A 21,249-nucleotide genomic window follows, 5' to 3' on the forward strand; every position below is an offset into this window, starting at 1 on the left:
AGCCGAATAGTACAAGGAGTACAAGTGAGTAACGATGATGCGATTGCTCGATTTGAGAATTTACGAAAAAGGTACTGCTGGTACCACGAGATACCTCTTTGGAAATTATTTACATGAACCTATATGGGCTTTTGATGTACTAATAACATGTGAAAGTACTCATTAGTGTGTGCTGTGAAACTTCCCAGAATGGGGCCTCCTAGAATTACTTGTGAATGGTTGAGAAAAAGTTCGGAGCTAATATGGAATGGTCCATAAGGAATTTTATCCCGTAATACGTATTCCTTTATGGTTTTTACTTACGTATGTAACTTCCAGATCAGGGCCTTCATTCACGGAATATGGAATGATTTGTCACTTTTATGCCATTTCTATTGGAGGACTAAAAGAAATTTCGGTGAAATATTAGCTGAAAAAGTTGCACCAACTGCTGGCTCTCATAGAAATTTCAACAAAGGTATCGTTGTTGAATATCATGATAAATTGTTGTTGGTAAGTACTCATGAAGTACCAAATGGTTGGTTGGTCAATGCCTCAACTTTTACCACTAAGATCATATTGTGTACCTTTTCCGTACATATTGCTCTCTCACCCTGTCACCACTGGTATCGGAGTCACCCCTCCCAGATTTTCGTCCTCGCGACTATATATTCTCCAGTACCCATCACTGCAATATTACATACACTACTCTATCTCACATCACCAGACCCTTACAAATCTTTCTCTCTTAATTCATTTCATTTGAGATTTTCTATCTTGGGCACCCCCGTCATTGTCCTCACATTCTATTTCCTTACATTGTTGCCTCCGTCTGCATCACATTTTCTTCTTGGATTAAGGCGTTATAGTGCATTCCAAAATTTGACATGAGAGAGAGACCTTAAGGACTTCACAGTCTTGAATCATACCCTTCTGCCAGAGCCAGGTACCACAGAATCAGGGTCGAATTCAGGGCAAAAGTGTTTTAGTTGCATAAAAGTTAAACTGTTTCATGTAGTTTTACTCCAAGCTAATTCAAACATAAACCTATGCTGTCAGCCATATATTTATTTCTTTTTTCCGAACCTTAACTCATGCAAGTGGCTATGCCTTATTATAAAAATTGGAGGGGGGGTCTCAAGTGAGCAAGGGGCGCTCAGTGGAGAGGTGGCTATGACTTAACTTTGGGCAAATCCGGCCCTGCACAGTATCTATAAAGATCTACTAGAAACTAGATCTATAAAGTTGGACATAAAGACAAGAATTTTTAAATTTTCTTCAAAAGCAGCAAATCAGATCCCATGAGTCCCCCAATCCTAATTCATCGCTTTAGGTGCCAAGGTAGCTGGCGTGCAAATTATTAAATTCATAGCTTTCTAAACTTTGAAATATTTGATAAATAACTTTCGTTCTAAGAATATACCTCATAAATATAAAGATTCATACATTCAAATAAAGTTTATTTTTTACAAAATAATATTTCTATAATAACAAAAATTACAATAATTTAACAAATGTTCTTCAGTTTTGATAAAAATGTAATAAATTCACATAAATCACCTTACAGAATTTGGCTCTGACATCAACAATGAAGTAACAGTGAAATCTTGTTTTTTTCTGATGTAATCCACATGGTCAATACCTCTGGTGTTTGACTTGCCAAATCCCCATGAGACAAATTTCTCTTTGATCAATAATCGGAATTCTGAGTCGATAATAAATATGATAAAAATAAATAAACCTTGCAAAGAATTGCACATATCTGTGAAGTACCAAACGGACTTGAGTACCATGCCACCACGATTTCCAGCTGCCCATGAGATAATCTCCATAGTCCAATTAACTCCCATTAGAATGAAGAGTGAAAAGCAAACCTTGAGGCTGAAAAGAAATCACATAATTAAAATATGTACCTGAATTCAGTTCAACAACTGCTTGGAAATACAGTTGATTCCGGTTAATGGGTCCACCGTTTATTTGGGGCAGCCGCTTAATTGGGGCAAATCTTAGAGAACAGAACCCAAAGGCAGAATATCCTTGAGTTTTCTCCGCTTAACCTTTTCCCTACTACACACATATATACGTGTAGACATTTCCTGACCCGGGAGACGACGGGCGTGTATTTATGTGTGAGATTTTCCTGGCCAGGTGGCCGAAAGCCGTATATATATACGTTTTCTAGCTCTCCCCCTTTTAGGACGGTCGTGGGTTTAGGTCGTCTTTGTCTCGGGACCCAATGCCTCGGGGTTTAGGATTTACCCTCAGAATCCGGGAGCAGGTACCCGTACCCCTTGTCTTTTATAACCCCCTCTTAGCAGTAAGGGGCAGCGGTCATACAATTGTTTATCCAGTCAGCTTTCCAAATAAATATTTTTTCATTTCACAAGAAAAATAAACTAAGAATTGAATTTTTTGTTTTTTGAACAGCATTTACAATTTTTAAACGAAATTCTACGATAAATATTAACTTATATCTCGAGTCATGCATAAACATCAACATGGAAATTGTTGCTGCAATAAATGCGTTAATATTGACCTGAGAACTTCGCTTAAAATTTGACAATGCTTAGAAAAAAATGAGAAATTCAATTCAAAGTTTGCAATTTACGTGCAAGCAACAATGATACATATGCTAAATACATATAAGCAATACATAAGTTGACCGCGAACCAATGCCGCAGGTATGGTGGTAAACCCAGAAAGGAGGGAGCACAACTACTCTCGGAGTCCGAGATAATGTGGAGTCCCAGCAGGGAGGGGTCGAAAAAGGTTCCGCGAGACCCTTCTTAACGAATGCCCTCCAAAAATGCTCCGTACCACGAGAAAGAAGAGTCTCTTGGGGCTCAGTACAGCAGTCATGCTAAGACGAAAACTCCGCCGTCTCGAAAGGGTTAAATGGGACAGCATGCCGCTTTATTGGGCCATGAGGTAGCGACTTTGACTCTATACTCGTGACGAAATTAATTTTTTTCGTATCAGAATACGTTTTTTTACATTCTCCTCCTTTAATTTAGTCTCACAAGGATCCCTATTATTGCCTGATTCTTAAAGTTATTATTGTTATACTATCTGGTAGAGGATTCGGATTCCGTTTGTGACCATGAGGATTATAGAATGAGCCTGGGGTAGTGAGAAAAAGGTAGCGACATCCATGGTGAGGCTATACGAGCGGCTACGGGCCAATTTCTTGGGATTCCTGGCTGATGTTGAGCTGAGGAGACTAGTCTGGATGAACGATGTTGCTTACCAAGTGCTTTTTGTTTCTGACACCTTGCTCGAAATAGGGTAGTTTCCTTCATCAAAGAAAACGAAAGGCATTGATTGCGATTCGTTACCCACCATTAGTGTATTCATAATACACAAATTATTTGGTTTTTGAAATACCGGTTTAGACGAATGGCAAGGGTCAAATTTTATCCTCATTTGAAAAAGGCCAGATTGGCGCCCATGTGATTCCACTCCGCATGACGTCACAGGGACCTAGTTTCTACACGAGAGGATAGGAGTTATACATCGTCTGAGGTTACCAATGCATGCATGAGGCACAGAGCTCAGGGAAACATGTCTTAATAATCACCTATTAAAACTGGCTAAGTTCGGAAAGTTTTCTTCGTTTGATAAGGTATTAATAAACCTTTTTTAAGCCAAGCGCTACCATTCAGCAAGGTACTCAGCTAACCGCTAGCATCCTGCGACGTATCAGCGCTAAGCCTCGCCTCAAGGTCACCTCACCGGGCGGGAGGGGGAACCATAAATAAATACGACGTACGGAGATATTTCCCGGCATTCATACTTAAGCGTCGCGTTTTCGCGCGCTTGAAAATTTTCACTTTTCATTTAATCGCGAAAAATAGATGTTGTAATTTAAAAATCTAAAAGCGTGAAATACGTACTCCAGGAGTAATAATCTTTCGATTAAAGCAATAAAAAAATAATAGGAAACCACCCTATTCAACTGACTCATGTGGTCTATCCCTTACCCCTTTCCACTATACAACTGAGCTATCGCCATTAGAAGACGTTGTGAGCGCAGAGGAGTGGAAATTGAACTAACTGCCCAGGTTACTCGAGAATTTTTGTGCTGATGACATTTACAACACCCATGAAACGGGGCTGAATTACCGAGCAGCACCAAATAGCTCTTTGTTGCAGTTATGTAGGACTAATGGGCTTCAAAAAAGCAAAGGATCACATCAGTGCATTGTGTTGTTCAAATGTTTCTGGAACTAATTAAAAAACTCTTCTGGCAATTGGGAAAATTTCTTAGCCTCGATACTTTAAAGGGTTGAGAATAAGCAGTTAACCAGAGTACCACACCAGTAGCAATGCATGGATGATTGCGAGCCTCTTTATGCAGTAGTTGACCAGTTAGGATAAAGAATTATCATGAAAACAAAGAAAGGTTCTACTTGTACTTACTAACTGTGCGACGCATCCTAATTGCTCAAGTGATTAAAAAAATATTCAGTAGTAATACTGCCTCCAAACACAACACCCTTGGTGCAACCAAAAGATATGAGGTTCATTAAAAATTTGAGAACACTTAGATGTGGGAAATTAGTAGATTGTATTCTAGAATCTAGAGAAGATAACCAGACATTATCATCCATTGCCTACGAAGTAAGATCAAAGGTGAACATTCTGCAGGCGATAATGTTTCTGGCTAAAAGCTGGCGAGATGTCACCTGTCAAAAAATCAAAATTTTTTTCATTGCGGTTTCAAACATTCCAACGCAGTTTTCAACATTCTAGCAGAACCTGAAAGTGAATTCAACTTGAAACTGCACCAAGTAACTAGCCATGAAGAGTTCAGTAATATCGGCTGCAGTTTGGACTGCTTGGGCATCAATGAAAACTGTGAAGATGATATTGTTGAACCATATTATACAGTCAACAAGGTGAAGCTGAAGGTGAGGATAGTAGCCGTGCGACATCTCAGGATGTAAGGAGGTTCATTGAGGGGTAACGCCCAAGGATGCCGACTTATAAAAAATATTGGGGGTTAAGACCCGGGGCAAGACCCCCTGTTTGGGAAATTTGAAAAATGGTGAGTTTTAATTTTTTAGCATTTTGTAAGTCATATGATCAACATTAGAACCCTGAAAACTCGTCTCTCAATAACTCGACACTCCAGGGTAATCCACATGCCTGACTAATCTTTTCCTCCTCCCATAACGAATTTTTGAGGGGGCTCGGGCCCCCTCAGGCTCAATGGAGTAAGCACCACTGGTTAAGACTCTTCTTTATGCAAGAGGGCAATGAAGGTGGCCCAATGTTGTCATTGGATGTCTGCACCGACTTAGTTCGAATTTATTTGATTTTGTACAAGTTTATTAGACAAATTCCTCGCACGAGGAGACACGATTTGGACAGTAAGTACTCGTATGTTTATAAGTACATGAAATATTTAGGATTCACATATTCTTAACTTATTACCCATGAGTTTTTCTTTAATAATTCATTAAAAGGCATTCATCCAGCGTCGTCTAAGGCTGTGACAAATGGTTTCAACTAAGATTTGCAGAATTCTTGAAAAGTTTTAACTATTTAATTATTCTCGCTGATTTATTCAGCATATTAATGGTTTAATAAAAGTTGTTTGCTCCATAAACATTATTTAATCTTCTTTCTATCATTCCAATGTTTGTTTATGCCCATCTACAAGATAGTTCGCCTAATTGGGGCAAAGTGTGACTGTCCCGATATGTCCCAATTAACCGGAATCAACTGCAAAAGGTAACCTTCAAGTGTTACACACAAGTATGCACTCTTTGGGGCTAGGGTAGAGGAGTCTATTTTAGTTAGCAAGTGGGCGCAGTGGCAGAAACAGAAAAAATTCAAGGGGGTGAGGGGGAAAAACATATCTTGAGCTACCTTTACTTTCATTGTAATAAAAAAATCATCAGTTTACATTTCGAAGGAAAAGTTTCAGAAAGTTTTATTTAAACTGATTATACACATGTATAAATATATAAGACAATTATTCCATCTTATAATAAAAATAATTTACTGCAGTAAAAATAAATAAGTGGTTCTGCAATGCGGGCAGCCTCTCAATGGGGGGGAGTGCACCCCTGTGCCTCTCATATGTGTCTGCCACTGATTGTGAGTGGGAGGGAGTTTCACTGAACGTAAGACTGGAAGGTCTTAATGCGTTCAGTTGGTTTTATACTCTTACTAAAGTTTTTCTACTCTCTTTACAATGCCCATGTGGTTTATAGCATCATGCGTACCAATTAATATTTATATGTACTAGTAATTATAAAATCATAAATGAACTTTATTGAATCATAAATGCCCCTAAAATATTAATACTTTAATATTACCCTTTTTTGATGGGACATTGCTAAAGGAACACTTCAAAAGAGCATAAAATATTTGTTTTTCTTTATATAGAGCTAATATGCAAGTATGTGAAGTTCAGCAAATGCTTATTTTTCTTGTATGGGAGGTCATAAATTTCCACAAATTGCATGTACAAATTGCAATTGAACGCTCCCAGACTGGTACTTTCCACATACTTTTTACCTTTCTTTCCTCCTGCATCAATTTGAAATCTTTTATTTGTCTTGAGGCTTTATGTGAATGAATGCAAATGATTTCCTCTATATAATCTTATTAAGAGAAAAACTAGCTAATATTATGCATCCTTTTTTTCATGCCTGTTCACCATGAATAACTCACATTAAACCCTTTGTGAGTTACCGACACTACAATGAGGTCAAAATGCCCTTTTTTTGCAAATACACGGGACAAATCTGGGGAAATAGCATTACATTATGTGGCTGCAAAGGTTTCTGGGGTGTTGAGATTCCGATTTCTCCATCTTACTACCGGTCGTTTTCATTTCTAAGAAATTGGAATTCATTACATCATTAATGGGAGATTGTGATGTTACTTAACCCTCTATGCCCCAGGGTGACTTTGAGGTAACATACCGCATTTACACACTTTTTGTTATTTTTTTCATTTCTTGGCCTCTGTATACCATTGTGACTTCGGTGTAACAATTAGCCGACCCAATCCCCTCTCATGTATTACTTTTAGTTTGTTTTTTCCCCTCCTGAAGGCGTTCTCTGTCAGATCTCTGCACATGCACATGTAAAAATTTGGGGCATGGAGGGTTAATCCACAATCAGCAGAAATCTTACTCCAGAAAGAAAAAGAGGGAGGTGCTTTATTTCCACATTAGGTTACTTAGAAATGATTTTTAACTTACGCTTTATTCTCATATCGTATGACTTGTATCCCATTCATTTCCATGGCCCTTGCCTGACTAACTTCCTCTCTGCTTCTCTGGATTATTTTCCATGCTGTGAGAGCAAAAAGTATGATGTTCCCAATTATCAGCAGGGTGATTGGCCCATAAAAATAAGGTAGTGCCGCAGCATCAGCTGGAAAATAAGTTAAATACACTGATTTAAATTTTTATGAGAATGCATACTTGGTCGAACAGAACTACCCAGTAAACACACAGAGCTGCTGCAGCGCTTCACTAGGATGTCAGCGCTGCTAGTAGAGTGCAAGTCAAGTGAAGTGCAACAGCAGCACTCTCTAAAGCAAATTGTCGAGAAACGCATCAAATGCACCTTCGCAGCTTGTGTATCATGCACTGCAGCTGCAAGTTGCGGATGCTCTGCCACAGCACTGCAGAGTCTTTTGAATGAGACACGTTATGCCACAGTGGCGCTATGTGGTAAAAGAAATCATTACGTGCGAGTGCTTGCGAGAGAGGCAAGAGTGCAGATAGAGGTGAAGGAAAAGGGAGAGAACTGAAAGGTAGATGATTAATTTCATAACGCTATCTAATTATAGAAATGAAGTACAATTTAGTTTGTTAGAAGTATTTAATAGATTTTTCCCTCTTTGAGTTTCTAATTAATTTTAGCAGGTAATTGTGATTTTTAGCAGTTTGTCAACTTGCAATGTCATAAAGGGTGTGTGTCTTCTTGTATTCTAGAGAAATTGTCAAGAATCTATGTTTAAAAAAATGTTTCCATTTATATATTGGCATTTGATTGCTGAAATTGTTATCCTTCGATTAGTTTCAGATGTATTCTCTTGGAAGCCAGCACTTTCCCACATGAGCACTGTGAAAATTGAAAAAAAAAATGGGGAAGTGGTTTAGGCAGACTGGAACAAGGATGAAGAGGGTCCAGTTAAAGATTACTACTGAACTTATACTTTAAAGACAATACTATAATGACTAAAGTCATTTATTGCAACCCTGTGTTTTCAATTCATTCTTATTGCCCCTGACATACTTTTTTTTTAGTAGGTACTTTTGACCAGGGGCACTACTAGGGATTAAGGCTAGTGGGGGTTTTAGGTGCAACTAGACCTGAGGTGTGTGGTATACCCGCTAGGATAAGCGGGAGGTGCGGGGGCCCTCCCCCAGAAAATTTTTAAGATAAGTGGCTCAAAATGGTGAGTTTTACGGCTTTCTTGGGGATATTTTATTAATCCTTAAACTCTTACATAAGTACATTAATTAAATTAAGTAAAATGGATTAAACTTAAAAGTTTCTCTCAGCTCTGGGGGGGTTTTATCCCGCAAAACCCCCCCCCCCCCTTGCTGCACCACTGCTTTTGACGATTACTGGGGGCACATGAGGAATTTATTTTCAGTAATTGTGACATGCGTTTAAAGCGACCGTGACACACTTGTGTAGTGCTTTCGATATGCTTGTGCAGTGCTCTTGACATCCGTTTGCAGCACATCTGACAATCAAAAAAGGGAAGTTTAGCAATGCTAGATGCCCTGCAGCAGTGCCTTCGCCACAGCTGCAGCGCTGCTGTGTGGTGCATCTGATGCGCATTTACAGCATTTTGTGTTTATTGGGTACTGTCCTGCAAAAAGTAGAGATACCAGAGTTCAAAGTGTTGTATCTTGGTAACTACCTATTCAATTGGTTGTAAAGAAATAAACTTGAAATAAGGGGAAATTTATTTATATGTTTTTCTTATTATCATCAGGAATTCATCATCACATTAACAATTTCTTCTTTATATGAAAATTGTGTGGTTTTTGACACTCCACTCCAAAATGGATGCTGTTCACGATGACTGCTACAGTAAAACCTCTTTACATCGTAATGGAGGGGACCAAAATTTGGGCAATTTGATGTATGGAGGTTCACTGTAGAGAGGTTTTAGTGGTAGGCACCATTTTTTCATATCCGTGGGAAATGAAAGGTGCTACTGTCTTTTTTTTAATCATTAAATAACTATATTTAAACATATATGCATGCATAAGTGAACATACATTTACAGTTATACATTAGGAAAAGGATTACACAAAGGTAAAGTAACTAGTTAAAGAGGCCTTTTTAGAAAATAAATTAGTTATTGGTTTTGCTTAAAAAATTTTTCAAACTCTTTCGAAATAATGTTTTCAATTACATGAGCACTTTTTAATGTCATTTTCACTATAAATAAATCACTAGCTGTTTTCGTTAATGCCTTTTGACCTAAAAAACTATTCAATTTACTAATAGTGCTCGGAGGTAAGTACAATAGTTTTATATTTCTCAACATAATTTCTTCATCCTCGTATTTCACTGCCTGAGTGTTTTAATTGTGCAGCCTAGATAGACAGTTTCTTATGTTTTTCCTTGGTTGTTTAAAATAGATATCAGGGTGAATGATGGCTTTCCAAAGGTCACTGCTACATCTTCCTTCTGCCAGCCCTCGTTGATGGCTAGAGAAATAGCTAATTATGTGGTAATGTCAAGTAGTCGCCTTCTTTTATTTCTCGAATCCATCATCAGTCTATGATTAATTAAGTAATTTTTATATTTTATGGGCAATAATTGAAAATACTCCTGATAATATCTTTTAGAGAACTGATTTATCATTCTTATAACATGTGACTTGTTAAAAATTATAAAAATATAAATAAACATGTGACTACTGCAAAAAATAGACAAGAAATTGAGCACAATTTTGAAAATTTCACTGAATTCTCTCGCTCCAAAATATAATGCAAGTAGTGTTCCGAAGAAAAAATCTGTCAGGGGCACACAAAAATGCTAGGTCTGCGAAAGGACGTGATTTCCCGGCAAGAATGCTGGGCGAACTACTTTAGAATGCGGCGGCGAGGGTAAGAAATTTCATTGCCCTACCGCATATCAGCTAATTAGCTGTCTCCTTCACCTAACATTGTCGCGCATGGATTGATGTTCATTCAGTATTGCTAGAAAATGACATCCCGGACTCCCGATGGAAGAGTCAGATTTTGTGGCATAAATATGCAGGCAAGACATATGTCGCTAAGCGCAATAAATTATAAACTACGATCGTTCACGAAAGCATCGAAAAAATTACCAAGGCGGTAGTAAGAAAGTGCTACACCGGGAAATGTGGGAATGAAATAATTGCAAAATTGTATTTGATTTATTTCGAGTCGCAGTATATTCATGAAATATTTTCATTTTAGAAGCAGAAGTAGCAATGCGGTCAAGTAATTCTGTCTCCATGGATGGGAGTGAAGTTGGTTGAAATATTTCCGCCAGCAAGTGATTATAAGCTGCGCTGGTCGCCTCTTTTATTAACCGAACATTGTATGTAGGCACTTACAAGAAAATAAAGCCATAAGTAAATGAAAGCGATTGCTATCGCAAGATTTTGACCATTATTTGAGAGAAAACAATGTCTTCTGTCATCATCATCATTAACTGCCACTTAATATGATTAGGAGAGTTGGATGCCTTTTTCTTATTTACTGTTAGGTATGCTCTCATATGGAACAAAATGGCCCAAACTAATGGTTAACGTGAAAATTATTAAAGGTGTATAAGAAAAAAATAAGCGTGAAACATTTATCGCTGATAATGTCATTCCATGTTCGTTATCGCGGCTGCATTGATGGTCTCTAGTTGTCTTGGTACGAAATGCGGAGGTAGTTAGGCCGTCTCGGGGGTGTCTCGTTGCTATGATATATAGAGGTTTTACGATATAAAGAGGTTCACTATAGAGAGGTTTGCCTATAAATTTACATGTAAAACTGACGGGACCAGAGGGTTGGTATGATGTATAGAGGTTTTCGATGTAGAGAGGTTCACTACATAGAGGTTTTACTGTAATTTCCGGGTTCTCCAGCAGCGTCTGTCGTTTATGGTTGACTACAGTTTCGGAAGCCATCCTGCTCCTGGACCAAAAGATTGTATCCCGCAGGCACTATGCGAAGGCGTGTACACAGTGCCATGCTCCTGCGGAAAATCATATGTTGGCGAAACATGCCGAGGAATGGCGACAAGGATGAAGGAGCATGTGAGAGCTACCAATAAAAAACAACTGCACTTGTCAGCCATTGCAGAGCATGTTTGGAGTGAGGCCGGCCATAACATTGAATTCGAAAAAGCGAAGATAGTGGCAAAAGAGAGTCGCTACTACCCAAGGCAAATCAGGGAAGCAATTGAAATTCACAAAAGACAAAATATTAACAGGGACAACGGCTACCCAATCAGCAACGTTTGGAAGAGAGTTCTGACGAATCAGCGCACAGGAGGAGATCGGCCAGAGCTATATAAGACGGCAAAAAATGAAAACTTCTCACCTTCGACCTGAAGACGGAAGCAGGATGGCTTCCGAAACTGTTGTCAACTATAAACGACAGACTCGGCTGGAGAACCCGAAAATTAGCAGTCATTGTGAACAACACCGCGGAAACCTACGCACGAATGGATGCTGTTCTTTCTATTCTCTTTTTATTTGGGAAATAAAAGGAATATTTTTGTAGAAATAGAATAAAAATTGGAAATAACATTTTCCAAGCATCAAAAACCATACAATTTTTTTTAACAAAGTGGGACAAAAAACTGTTTATGTAACAATTCATTGCTGATACTATTAAGAAAATGTAAAGATAAGTTTCCTTTCATCTTCATTTTCTGTAATTTTCGTTGACAGAGAAGTGCTGAGATGACAAAACTTTAAACTTTGGAATCTTGACCTTTTCCAGGGATGGTAGAGCAGTTATTTACAGGTACATTATCAATTTGTACTTCATAATATTTGTGTGGAATTGTTATATACCTTGTTTGCTTATGGAACTGCTATTCGGTACTCACTCAGAAACCAACAACTTCCCACACCAAACTGTGGCTTCAAAAAGGTGGATGGAATTGATGGTGTCAGATCCATAACTAGAGACACTAAAATAATTATAACTGGAACTGCCAATGCAAATATGAAGTACTTGAGAAAATGACTTTTCTGGAATGATTCTTCTGAATTTTCAGCTGCGAAAAATGATGAAGATGTATTACTGGAAAGTATAAAAATATTGACAAGTAAAAATATTAGACAGTATTCAATTATATTTAATTTCAGCCTATTATAAATTCCTTCTCACAAGGGTAGTTATGGAAGGGGATTTTGTGGAAAAAGCAACAGCTCCATAAGACCAAAAAAGTTCACTCTTGGGGTATTCCACACCATATAGGATATTTGTCTTCATTGTCCTTCTCTTAAGATATGTTCTTGCATTAACCTTAACATCTTGCATTAACACATGTTTCTCATGTGACAAATTGGTTCAAATAACCTTAGTTTTTGGTATGCATGTGATATCAACTCAAGGCTGGCTGAATGGACTAATTCATTTCTAAAATTTAAAATCAGAGCAAATTGATTTTCATCTGTGAATTACTTAGCCAAAAATTAAATACTTCTTAAAAAAACTTCAGGCAACCAGATATTGATTTCTTTTTTTAGAGAAAATTATCAGACATTTTACCACCATGTTTTTGGCTGATGCATGTAATTTGGACATATCTATAAAATAAAACTGTAGCTGCAGCTCTATTCTTCTTGCAAATTCATGAATAATGAGACATTACAGATTAATATGTATGTATATATAGGTACAATTTATCTGTGGGGTTAATAGGCCTGGATTAGATGTAAGATGGGTTGCAGCATTTTATATTTAGTGGGGCAACTCATTCGGAGTGGAATATTTGTGATTACTATGTGAAGTAAAACGAATGAATTTATTTTTTCAATTTTTCCAGAAATTACATGGGTAGATTGCCCCCCTCTTAATCCATCACTGAGACTGGTTTGATGCAGTTCTCCACTCAGTTCACTTACTGGTATTCTTTTCCCTCTTGTGTATTTCTGGTCTATCATCCTTCCTCACCCGCTACTCGATACTTCATCCAAGGCATTCATTTGAGGCCCCTGTAAACCACTTGCCCTTCAATGATTGCCTTTCTTGGACCATCACGTCCCACAATGAGGCTGATTAGGTTTTTCTGTCTTGCATATTGCAGGTAGAATTTTGGGAAACTGATCTTAGGGTCTCTGGTTCAAATATGGAATGAAGTTTGTGTGTGACTCCAACTCAAGATCCTCACGGTGTAAGGTTTCCCAAAGAAAGAAACTGCCCTCACTTCCTGGCCCCCTGCTTATGATGCCGAGATGAGTTTCTGATTTGAACTGAACTCAAGTTTACTTTAAGATTTTACCCAACTTGCTGTAACAATGCTTTAAACATACCCAGTATTTATATATTTCTGATTAGGTTCGTTTCAATTAAAAATATCTGTGGAATCACCGCATTCATCAGGGAAAAAAACAAATTATGATTGCTAAGCTTTCTTATCCAAATTTTTTGTAGTTTTCTAATTTCACCAAGTGAAAGGACTGTTAAATAAACAAAAGGAAATCAATGCTGAGAGGACAATGTAACTAACCCCAAAATATATGCCGGGTACAATTTGACACAGTTTGTTTTTTTCTGTTAAAAGAAGTGGTTCACTGTAGCATTGGCCATTCTCTTGGTACATATATTAATACCCTTACTATTTTATGAAAACTTTTACTTTTAATAGGCTTTGGGCAGTGATATTTAGTTTCACACAACCCTATCTAGAACATATAAACTTAGATGTTGGGAAACAATTGATCAGAACTTACTTTTGGAGTATGCTTCTCTACGGAAGTGAGATATGGACAATGACAGGCTTGTAGGAATCAAGCGTAGAGGCCTTCGAAATGTGGTGCGAAAGAAGAATTATGAGGATCAAATGAGTAAGTAATGAGGAAGTCCCAAGAAGAGTACGAGAGTTTAAAAGCTTCACGAAAACCTTGAAAATAAGACGGAACATCCTTAATGGTAATTTCTTGAGACGTGATGGCCTGAAGAATCGTCAAGGGACAAACCGGTGGCAAGAATGGAAAAGGAAAACCTCGAACAAATTACATGGAACAGGTGAAAAGGCATGTGAAAGAGAAGAAATCTGTAGGCGTGAAAAGATTAGCTGTTAGGAGAATTGAGTGGAGAGCTACATCAAACCAATCTTAAGATTTTTGACTAATGATGATGATGGTTACCCCATCAAACATAATCAAACTATTGGTGCAAGCATAGTGTGTGGCTGATATGTTGTGACAGTTGGGGATTACTGACTATACAGTTGTGCATTCACTGCACACTAATTAATCACGAATAATATGTGTTGCCTAACTTTCAGTGCTTAAAACTTGGTTTGAACACACATTGCATTTCTTTACTATGCTGGCCAAGGACCTAAAATACATCAAAACATTCAAAAATAACTATTATGAGCTAGCAGCTTCCAAATGTGATATAGCTTTAAGCTTTTGACGAAAGATCAATTGTTATACAGCTTAGTGATCAGAGATAACTCTAAACAATATATTTCCTCACCTGATTATTCTCCATATGCTAATGCACATTGCAGTAAGCCAAGAGAAGCAAGCAATGAATGAAAACTGCACAATGAATGCTGAAATAAAATATTCTTTTTAATAACAATCATGACTCGCACTAACAATTTTGAGTTATATACAAAATCTAATAATTACCTATCGTTTTGCACAGTGCATCAGGTATCAAACTTCGACTCAACTGAATGGTTGCCAAACCGATGTAAGCTATGACTAAGAAACTGACATGACTAATCAAACATTTTCCATTTAGAGTGCCATGTAATTTTGGAATCAAGATGTGAGCTACAAGGATAATTATGAGGAACGGGACTGATATCAGGAGCCCAGCTGGATAAAGTATCCATGCAATGTCATCATCAGACTCTTCTTCACTTGGAGGTGGGAAGCACACTAATGGTGATACAATAGTACTATCTTCACTTGGTGATTCCTGAAAAATAAGAAAGGAAAATAAATTGCTGGTTGACCCTCCGTAATTACTATATGAAGTTAAAATAGGTATTCGTCTTCAATTTTATCAGTCTTCTATTATTCATCATTAATTTGATATGTTACTGATTTGCACAGGGGCGGATCCAGGATTTCTTTCTGGGGGGGGGCACAAGCAAGGCCGTATCTAGGATTTTGTTCTTGTGGGGGGCCCAAGGATATCTCGTAGTAACAAAGGAACGCAATGATAATGGGACCGTATTAAAAATCTTGCATATTTTTGAGGGTCTGGGGGGCACATGCCCCCGTGCCCCCTCCCTGGATCCACCTATGGATTTGCATGATACTTCAAATGCTCGTTTGCAAGCTATCTTCCCTCAAATTTTTACAACAGTCATGCAGCCTAAGTTCAGTGTATTTTTTTTTCATTCAAGTTCAGTGTATTTATTCAGTGTGCTCACGTAACCCTTCACATGATTGAAATGTGAGAATATGTAGTTCTTTCCCAATAACTTCCCAATGAATTATTGATGAATAGTAATGGATATGATGCAGTACAAGTTAACTGAAGAATTTTATAGCCTTCTATTTCACTTGAGCTATAAAAATACTTTACTCCATCCAATAGAGGGATGCATGCAAAATTGGGAGGATAATGCATTATTTTATGCTCTTTTTCCCAACTTCAAGCACCTTCCCACTTCTTCATGGGACAGAGTGAATTGCCTAAACCCTGTAAGAACACTGCATGGAAGAAAAGTGCCATGATATAAACATGTATGGTGGCTAGAATTTGCGTTTGGCACAAACATGATAAAATATTTAATAAATTAATCTTGGCTGGAGCATGGGCATACCCAGCAATGGTAGGGGTGGGGTAGCTGCCCCCTCTAGAAGTAAAGTTAGTTAGCTGCCCCTCCCTTAGTTATGATACTGGGTACGCCCTTGGGCTGGAGAGAGAAGGTTAGCTGATGAATGACCACTCTGTATAAAGTGAGCGTCAACATTAATTTTTTCACATCAGTATTATTAAAAAGCTATTGAATTTATGCATGATTTTTTCACCTATACTTAACCCTGTGGAACCAAAATTCAGCTATAGCCAATGTGAACTTTTCAATGCAAATGAACCATTGTTGGCTATAGCCGACGCAGGGGAAGGGAAGTGATCGCTCATGTGACAATGGTTGGAGGTATTCAGGCCCTTCCTCTGAACCAGCATAGCAAGACTCAGTGCCACTCCACAGCAATAGGACCTGACCCTCCTACTCATTTTTAATTTTCCTCGCAACAGGAATACGTGGTGAAGTGATTGAATCGTCAACGATTTTGCAAAGAAATATTTGAGGGATACTCCAATTTTTTATACATAGAAGTGATTTTTTTTGCTGTGCATAAGCATTTTTTAAACTAAATTTTTGTGATATTTTTCACAGACTTCTGGAGTAAAATTCTCACTACCCTGTGTTTATTAACTTTGTCATTATCACCGCTCTAAATCTGTTTTAAATTCTGCAATGGTGTTAGAGATTTTATTCTATCTTACATAAGTTTAAATTATTGAAAATCATAAACAGTATTTATTTAAAAGATCACTGTTAATGCGATAAGTTGACAGGGAAATCGTGCAAAGAAAGAGTTGAAGGGTCTAGTTCAGTGGCTGTGGCAATGGCTGGGTGCCCCGTTGAGTTGGGTTCAAAATCTGAGGGACGAGAATGCCTCTGAAAATGAAAGATGCTAAATACTCAAGAAAACCGACTTCATGGCAACTGCAAAGAGCATAAAAAAATGATTGCATTGCCATAGCTCAGTAACAAAGGACTTGCAACCCCATGCTTATGGACAAAAAGTGCTTAAAATTGTCTCCCCTACCACCTCCTATAGTATTGAGGAATACTCTCGAAACACCCTATATTAACCAGAAGTCTCATGAGGTCACAAACTCATGAAAAGTGGTGGAAACTTTTTGCGCTATTTTTAATGTAATATTATGATAGCATGACTGAATGAGGTAAATATTTTTCGTTGAACTTCAACCTTGCCTTCCTCCCACTGAATCCTTTACATGAATATATATTTTGAACAACCCCATCAGGGAATCAAGATTAGTAATAGAAATGGGAGTGTTTCCTAAGAGGAAAGAGATGATTAAAGATCGATGGGCAAGGGCTCAAAGAAAGTGGCTAAAATGTCTCACAGGCTTCCCTCTGGGTTAGGCTCTACATTTCTGGCAAAGTTTTGATAAAATACTTTCCATCGAAATATCAGCAGAACTTGAGTGATTTATGATTGATGAACACCATCAACCAGTACTGAGGACAATGAAAAAGTATTCCATTGAAATAGGCATGTATGGAGTGCCTAATCTGGAGGAGAGCCTCAGAGACATTCACAGCCACCATTTGCCAGGAAAGAATCAAATCTAGCCCAAATAAAATGTTAGTTAAGAGTCCAATATGGAGTATATTTATTTACAGGGTGGAAAAATGATGCTGAGGAATGAGGCCAAAGGCACAATGTAGGTGTGTGAGATGGATGTATAAAATAAAGGAATGAGGAAAGTCTACCATGACTATAGTGAGTTATGATGATTGAGGAGAGGAAACTGCTAGAAGAGATGAAGAATAAGGATGCTGAAATTGGTGGTGGAGGGAAGTATGTTAAGACGACGAACGGGAAAGAAAAAATATGTATGAAGTTCATGGGTAGGATGAAGAATAACTGGCCTTATTTAAAACTGAATAAGGAAATTATCTATGGGGATGGGCTATTGATGATGAGTGAATCTAGTGGTGCCGACTCCATGGGGCCTGAGGAGCCCCCTCAAAGTGTCGTTAGGGGGGGCGGAGCCCCCTCAATAATTCAAGATAATAATTAAGTTATATTATGCTTTGTGAAATCACAAAAATATTTTAGTATTTTTTATTTCCCATGCTTGACGCTAGTTACCTTTTAAAATACATTCAACAATGTGTTAAAACAAATAATTATAAGGTAGTAAGTAGGTTAATTGATAACAAGTGGTGTGAATTATGATGGTGTTACGGTGCTGCGACACACTTTGAATTTAACCTCTTTCCGGGGCAAGAGCCCCGATATGGGCCCCCCAATATTTTTTATAAGTCGGCGCCCCTGAGTGAATCACCATGTTACAGAGTCATAGCCACGATTATTGGCCAAGGGGGGGGGGGGGCAGACAGGTTGTCAGGTTGTGCAGCAACTGTACTTTACTGGAGAGGGGAGGGTATAATGAATACAATTGAAAAATGCTTGCAAATGAAGTAGTCCCAGGTCTGGTGGCACCCAAACTCTCTCCTCTCCCCCTGGCGACAGCCCTGCTATGTTATTGTATTTCAACTAGATTACTTGTAATAATAATACTAATAAGTCAACAACAGACATTAATTTCATGCTGGTCAGTCCAATGTATACAATTAAATACAAGGAAGTTAACATAAGTATAGCTTAAACCCCATGACAAGAAACTGGCAGAATATTTCTTCTGCACGGTTCTAGAACCGGCCCAATAGTTTCCGAATGAAAATTAAGAGTGTATGTAAATCTACAGCATCACGTGATGCTGTAGATTTGCTTTGAGACTAATAATAAAATAAACATAGAAATTTCGATTGAAAGAAAATAGGCCAAAAATCCAAACAAATATAAGCAAACTGATTGCATGTTTCAGGGACTTAAAATAACCGAAAGCGATGTAAAATTGAATAAATCAGCCCAAAATAAATAAAGGCTGCCTAATGGAAATAAATCCTTATGCTAAAAATAAGTTAAAATTTCTAAATAAAATATTTAATTCTTCGCACTTACTTCGTCTTCAAAGAATCCTTCCATGCAAAAGTCTTGTTCACCGTCGAAAATGGTATATATCGCCGGTTGCAATAGCGAACCATTATCCAGCAAGTAGAACTCATCTTCAGGCTCAACTGATGGGTCTAGTCTGTACCTCCCATGCAAACAAACATCCCCGAATACCAATGTGAAGAGGTCCTGCACAGGGACATCGATGGTGTGAGTCACATTGTGGTAAACGACAGGATGGAAAGGAGGTACACCAGAATCTCTCTTTATACATCCTTGCCGGGTCAACTTTTCACCGAAATTACAACACTTGCGTAGCACTGGTTTCTCTTGTTTCAGTTTCTTCAGATCTGTCACGGTTACTCCTTCAGCTCCTTCAGAAACTGGCGCTTCTCCTTCGGGCAATCGCGAAGCATTGAATGCGATATTATTCCCTAATGCTTCTCGATCTTCCATATCATCATTCGGCTTCCATGTCCTCTTTTCATTAAATAGTCGTTGCTTGTACCTCTCTCGGTCGTAATGGAATGTCGACGAAATTAATGAAAGCGAGTTATGGAGGAGAACAAGGACTAAAAGCGAATGAGGCAGAATCATCATATCCTGGAAGAACACGTTCGCCTAATCCAAGAGAACTAGACGGATTTTTATCCGCTGTCTTCACGTTGACCTTGGCAACAGCCTCAAACACGCCATAGCTAGGGCAGACGCCATTTAACTGATTTTCGCGGGGTTTCGTGAGTTGCCCATTAAATGCACCACGGCAGTCGCCTCGCTCACGCAGCTCACCTCACACTGCCTAAGGATAGCTCGGTGTTTGGTTTTCGATTCTTTATCTGTTAGTCACGCGTTATCTCTCCAGATTCTCTTCTAGCCGCGTCGATTCTCGGTGGCAGTGGTGAGGGATAAAAGGAACTTTCTGATATCAAACATTATGTTGGTTCTCTGGTGTTGAAATTCTCTTACAATTCCAATGAATTATTGCGGTGTATTCTAAAGTCTCTGTCTTTGTATTCACTCCCCAGTTAGCACAGTCTTCGACGGCAATATTTTCCAGATGAATTGACTACAAAATAACGGCAATACGCTTCTCTTTTTTGACCAAACACTGGAGCATTATTATCATTGTATTGTTTTACTTGCCCAATGGACTTCTTCCATATTCGTTATTCGGTCACGTGCGAGGACAGTACGACAGCATATAGTGAACATATATATATATATAAGTATACTTTATATATATGTTATAATATAAGTATACTTTCTTAACACGTAAAATAATTCCTTACCCCTACACATCTTAAATAGAACGCTGTCAACATCTCGGAAAATCTTTTATTCTTCTGCAGCGAATTCAAAAATGTATTCTAAAAATTACTGTTACCTTTGCATTGATTTCTGTGGGTACGCATGCCCGTGCGTAGACATCACGTTTGTATTGTGGTTCACTAGATGGCTGAAGCGCAAGGCGAGTGGCTTCACTTCCATATTTTTTTGTATTTACATTACTTCGATTACTAGCCATCTTTATCAATGATATGGAACTTGTCCAGTGGCGCCGACGCCATAGGGTCTGAGGGGTCCCGAGCACCCTCAAAAATTCGTTATGGGTGTGAGGAAAAAATGTGTCAGGCTTGTCGATTTTCCCCGGAGTGTCCAGATATCGAGATTCGAGTTATCAGGGTTCTAATGTTGATCATGTGGCTCTTCTAAAATGCTTAAAAAACTTAAAACTCGCTACTTATAAAAATTTCCTGTGCAAGATCCCCGGTTTGGGCCCCCTAATATTTTTTGCAAGTCAGCATCCCTGAACTTGTCTGATCGATAAACTTGCCAAGGTGGCTAGTAATGTCCCAGGTTGAGGCTAAAGAAGGTTTTATTGTTCATTTGCATCGTTCCAGGGGTTTTGGTGTTCAGTTGCATTATGAGTGCAGTCAAGATATTAATCTTTCTCAATTCTTTGCCAAAGTATGGCGTACCAGTTTAATAAGTTTGAAACCGCCAAAAGATATCTTCATTTAACTCGTTTTCTTTACTGCCTTGAAACAACGTTTGGGAGTGATATAGCCGTCCCCCCGCCTGCCCCTTCCTCTTACAGCCGCAGCCGATATTTAAAAAAATGGCGCCATTAAAACCTGGATATCTGATGTACTCATATGTAGGCTAATGCGCGGCAATCGAGGAGAATTACCAAGTGATACAGGTTTCACGCAAGGGCGTACCAAGGATCAAAACCAGAGGGGGGAGCAAGCCGTGGTTGTTCAAGTTGTAGGTAAGATTTAAGCATGGGAAAGGTGAATGAAATCAAAATTTTAAGGAAATTGT

The 21,249-nt window shown here is 38.4% G+C and overlaps 1 protein-coding gene across 1 annotated transcript; it reads right to left on the reverse strand.

Moving 5' to 3' along the window:
• Nucleotides 1–1,516: 1,516 nt before the first annotated feature.
• LOC124154013 (G-protein coupled receptor Mth2-like) lies at nt 1,517–19,915 on the reverse strand. Its single transcript, XM_046527483.1, has 6 exons — nt 18,934–19,915; nt 14,815–15,109; nt 14,657–14,735; nt 12,051–12,247; nt 7,199–7,373; nt 1,517–1,860 (listed from the first exon to the last, which is right to left on the reverse strand). The coding sequence occupies exons 1-6, from the start codon at nt 19,522–19,524 to the stop codon at nt 1,536–1,538; spliced, it is 1,662 nt and encodes a 553-aa protein (XP_046383439.1). The 5' UTR covers nt 19,525–19,915; the 3' UTR covers nt 1,517–1,535.
• Nucleotides 19,916–21,249: the final 1,334 nt, after the last annotated feature.

The sequence above is a fragment of the Ischnura elegans genome, chromosome 2 (genome assembly GCF_921293095.1).
Source record: "Ischnura elegans chromosome 2, ioIscEleg1.1, whole genome shotgun sequence".
Lineage (NCBI taxonomy): Eukaryota > Metazoa > Arthropoda > Insecta > Odonata > Coenagrionidae > Ischnura > Ischnura elegans.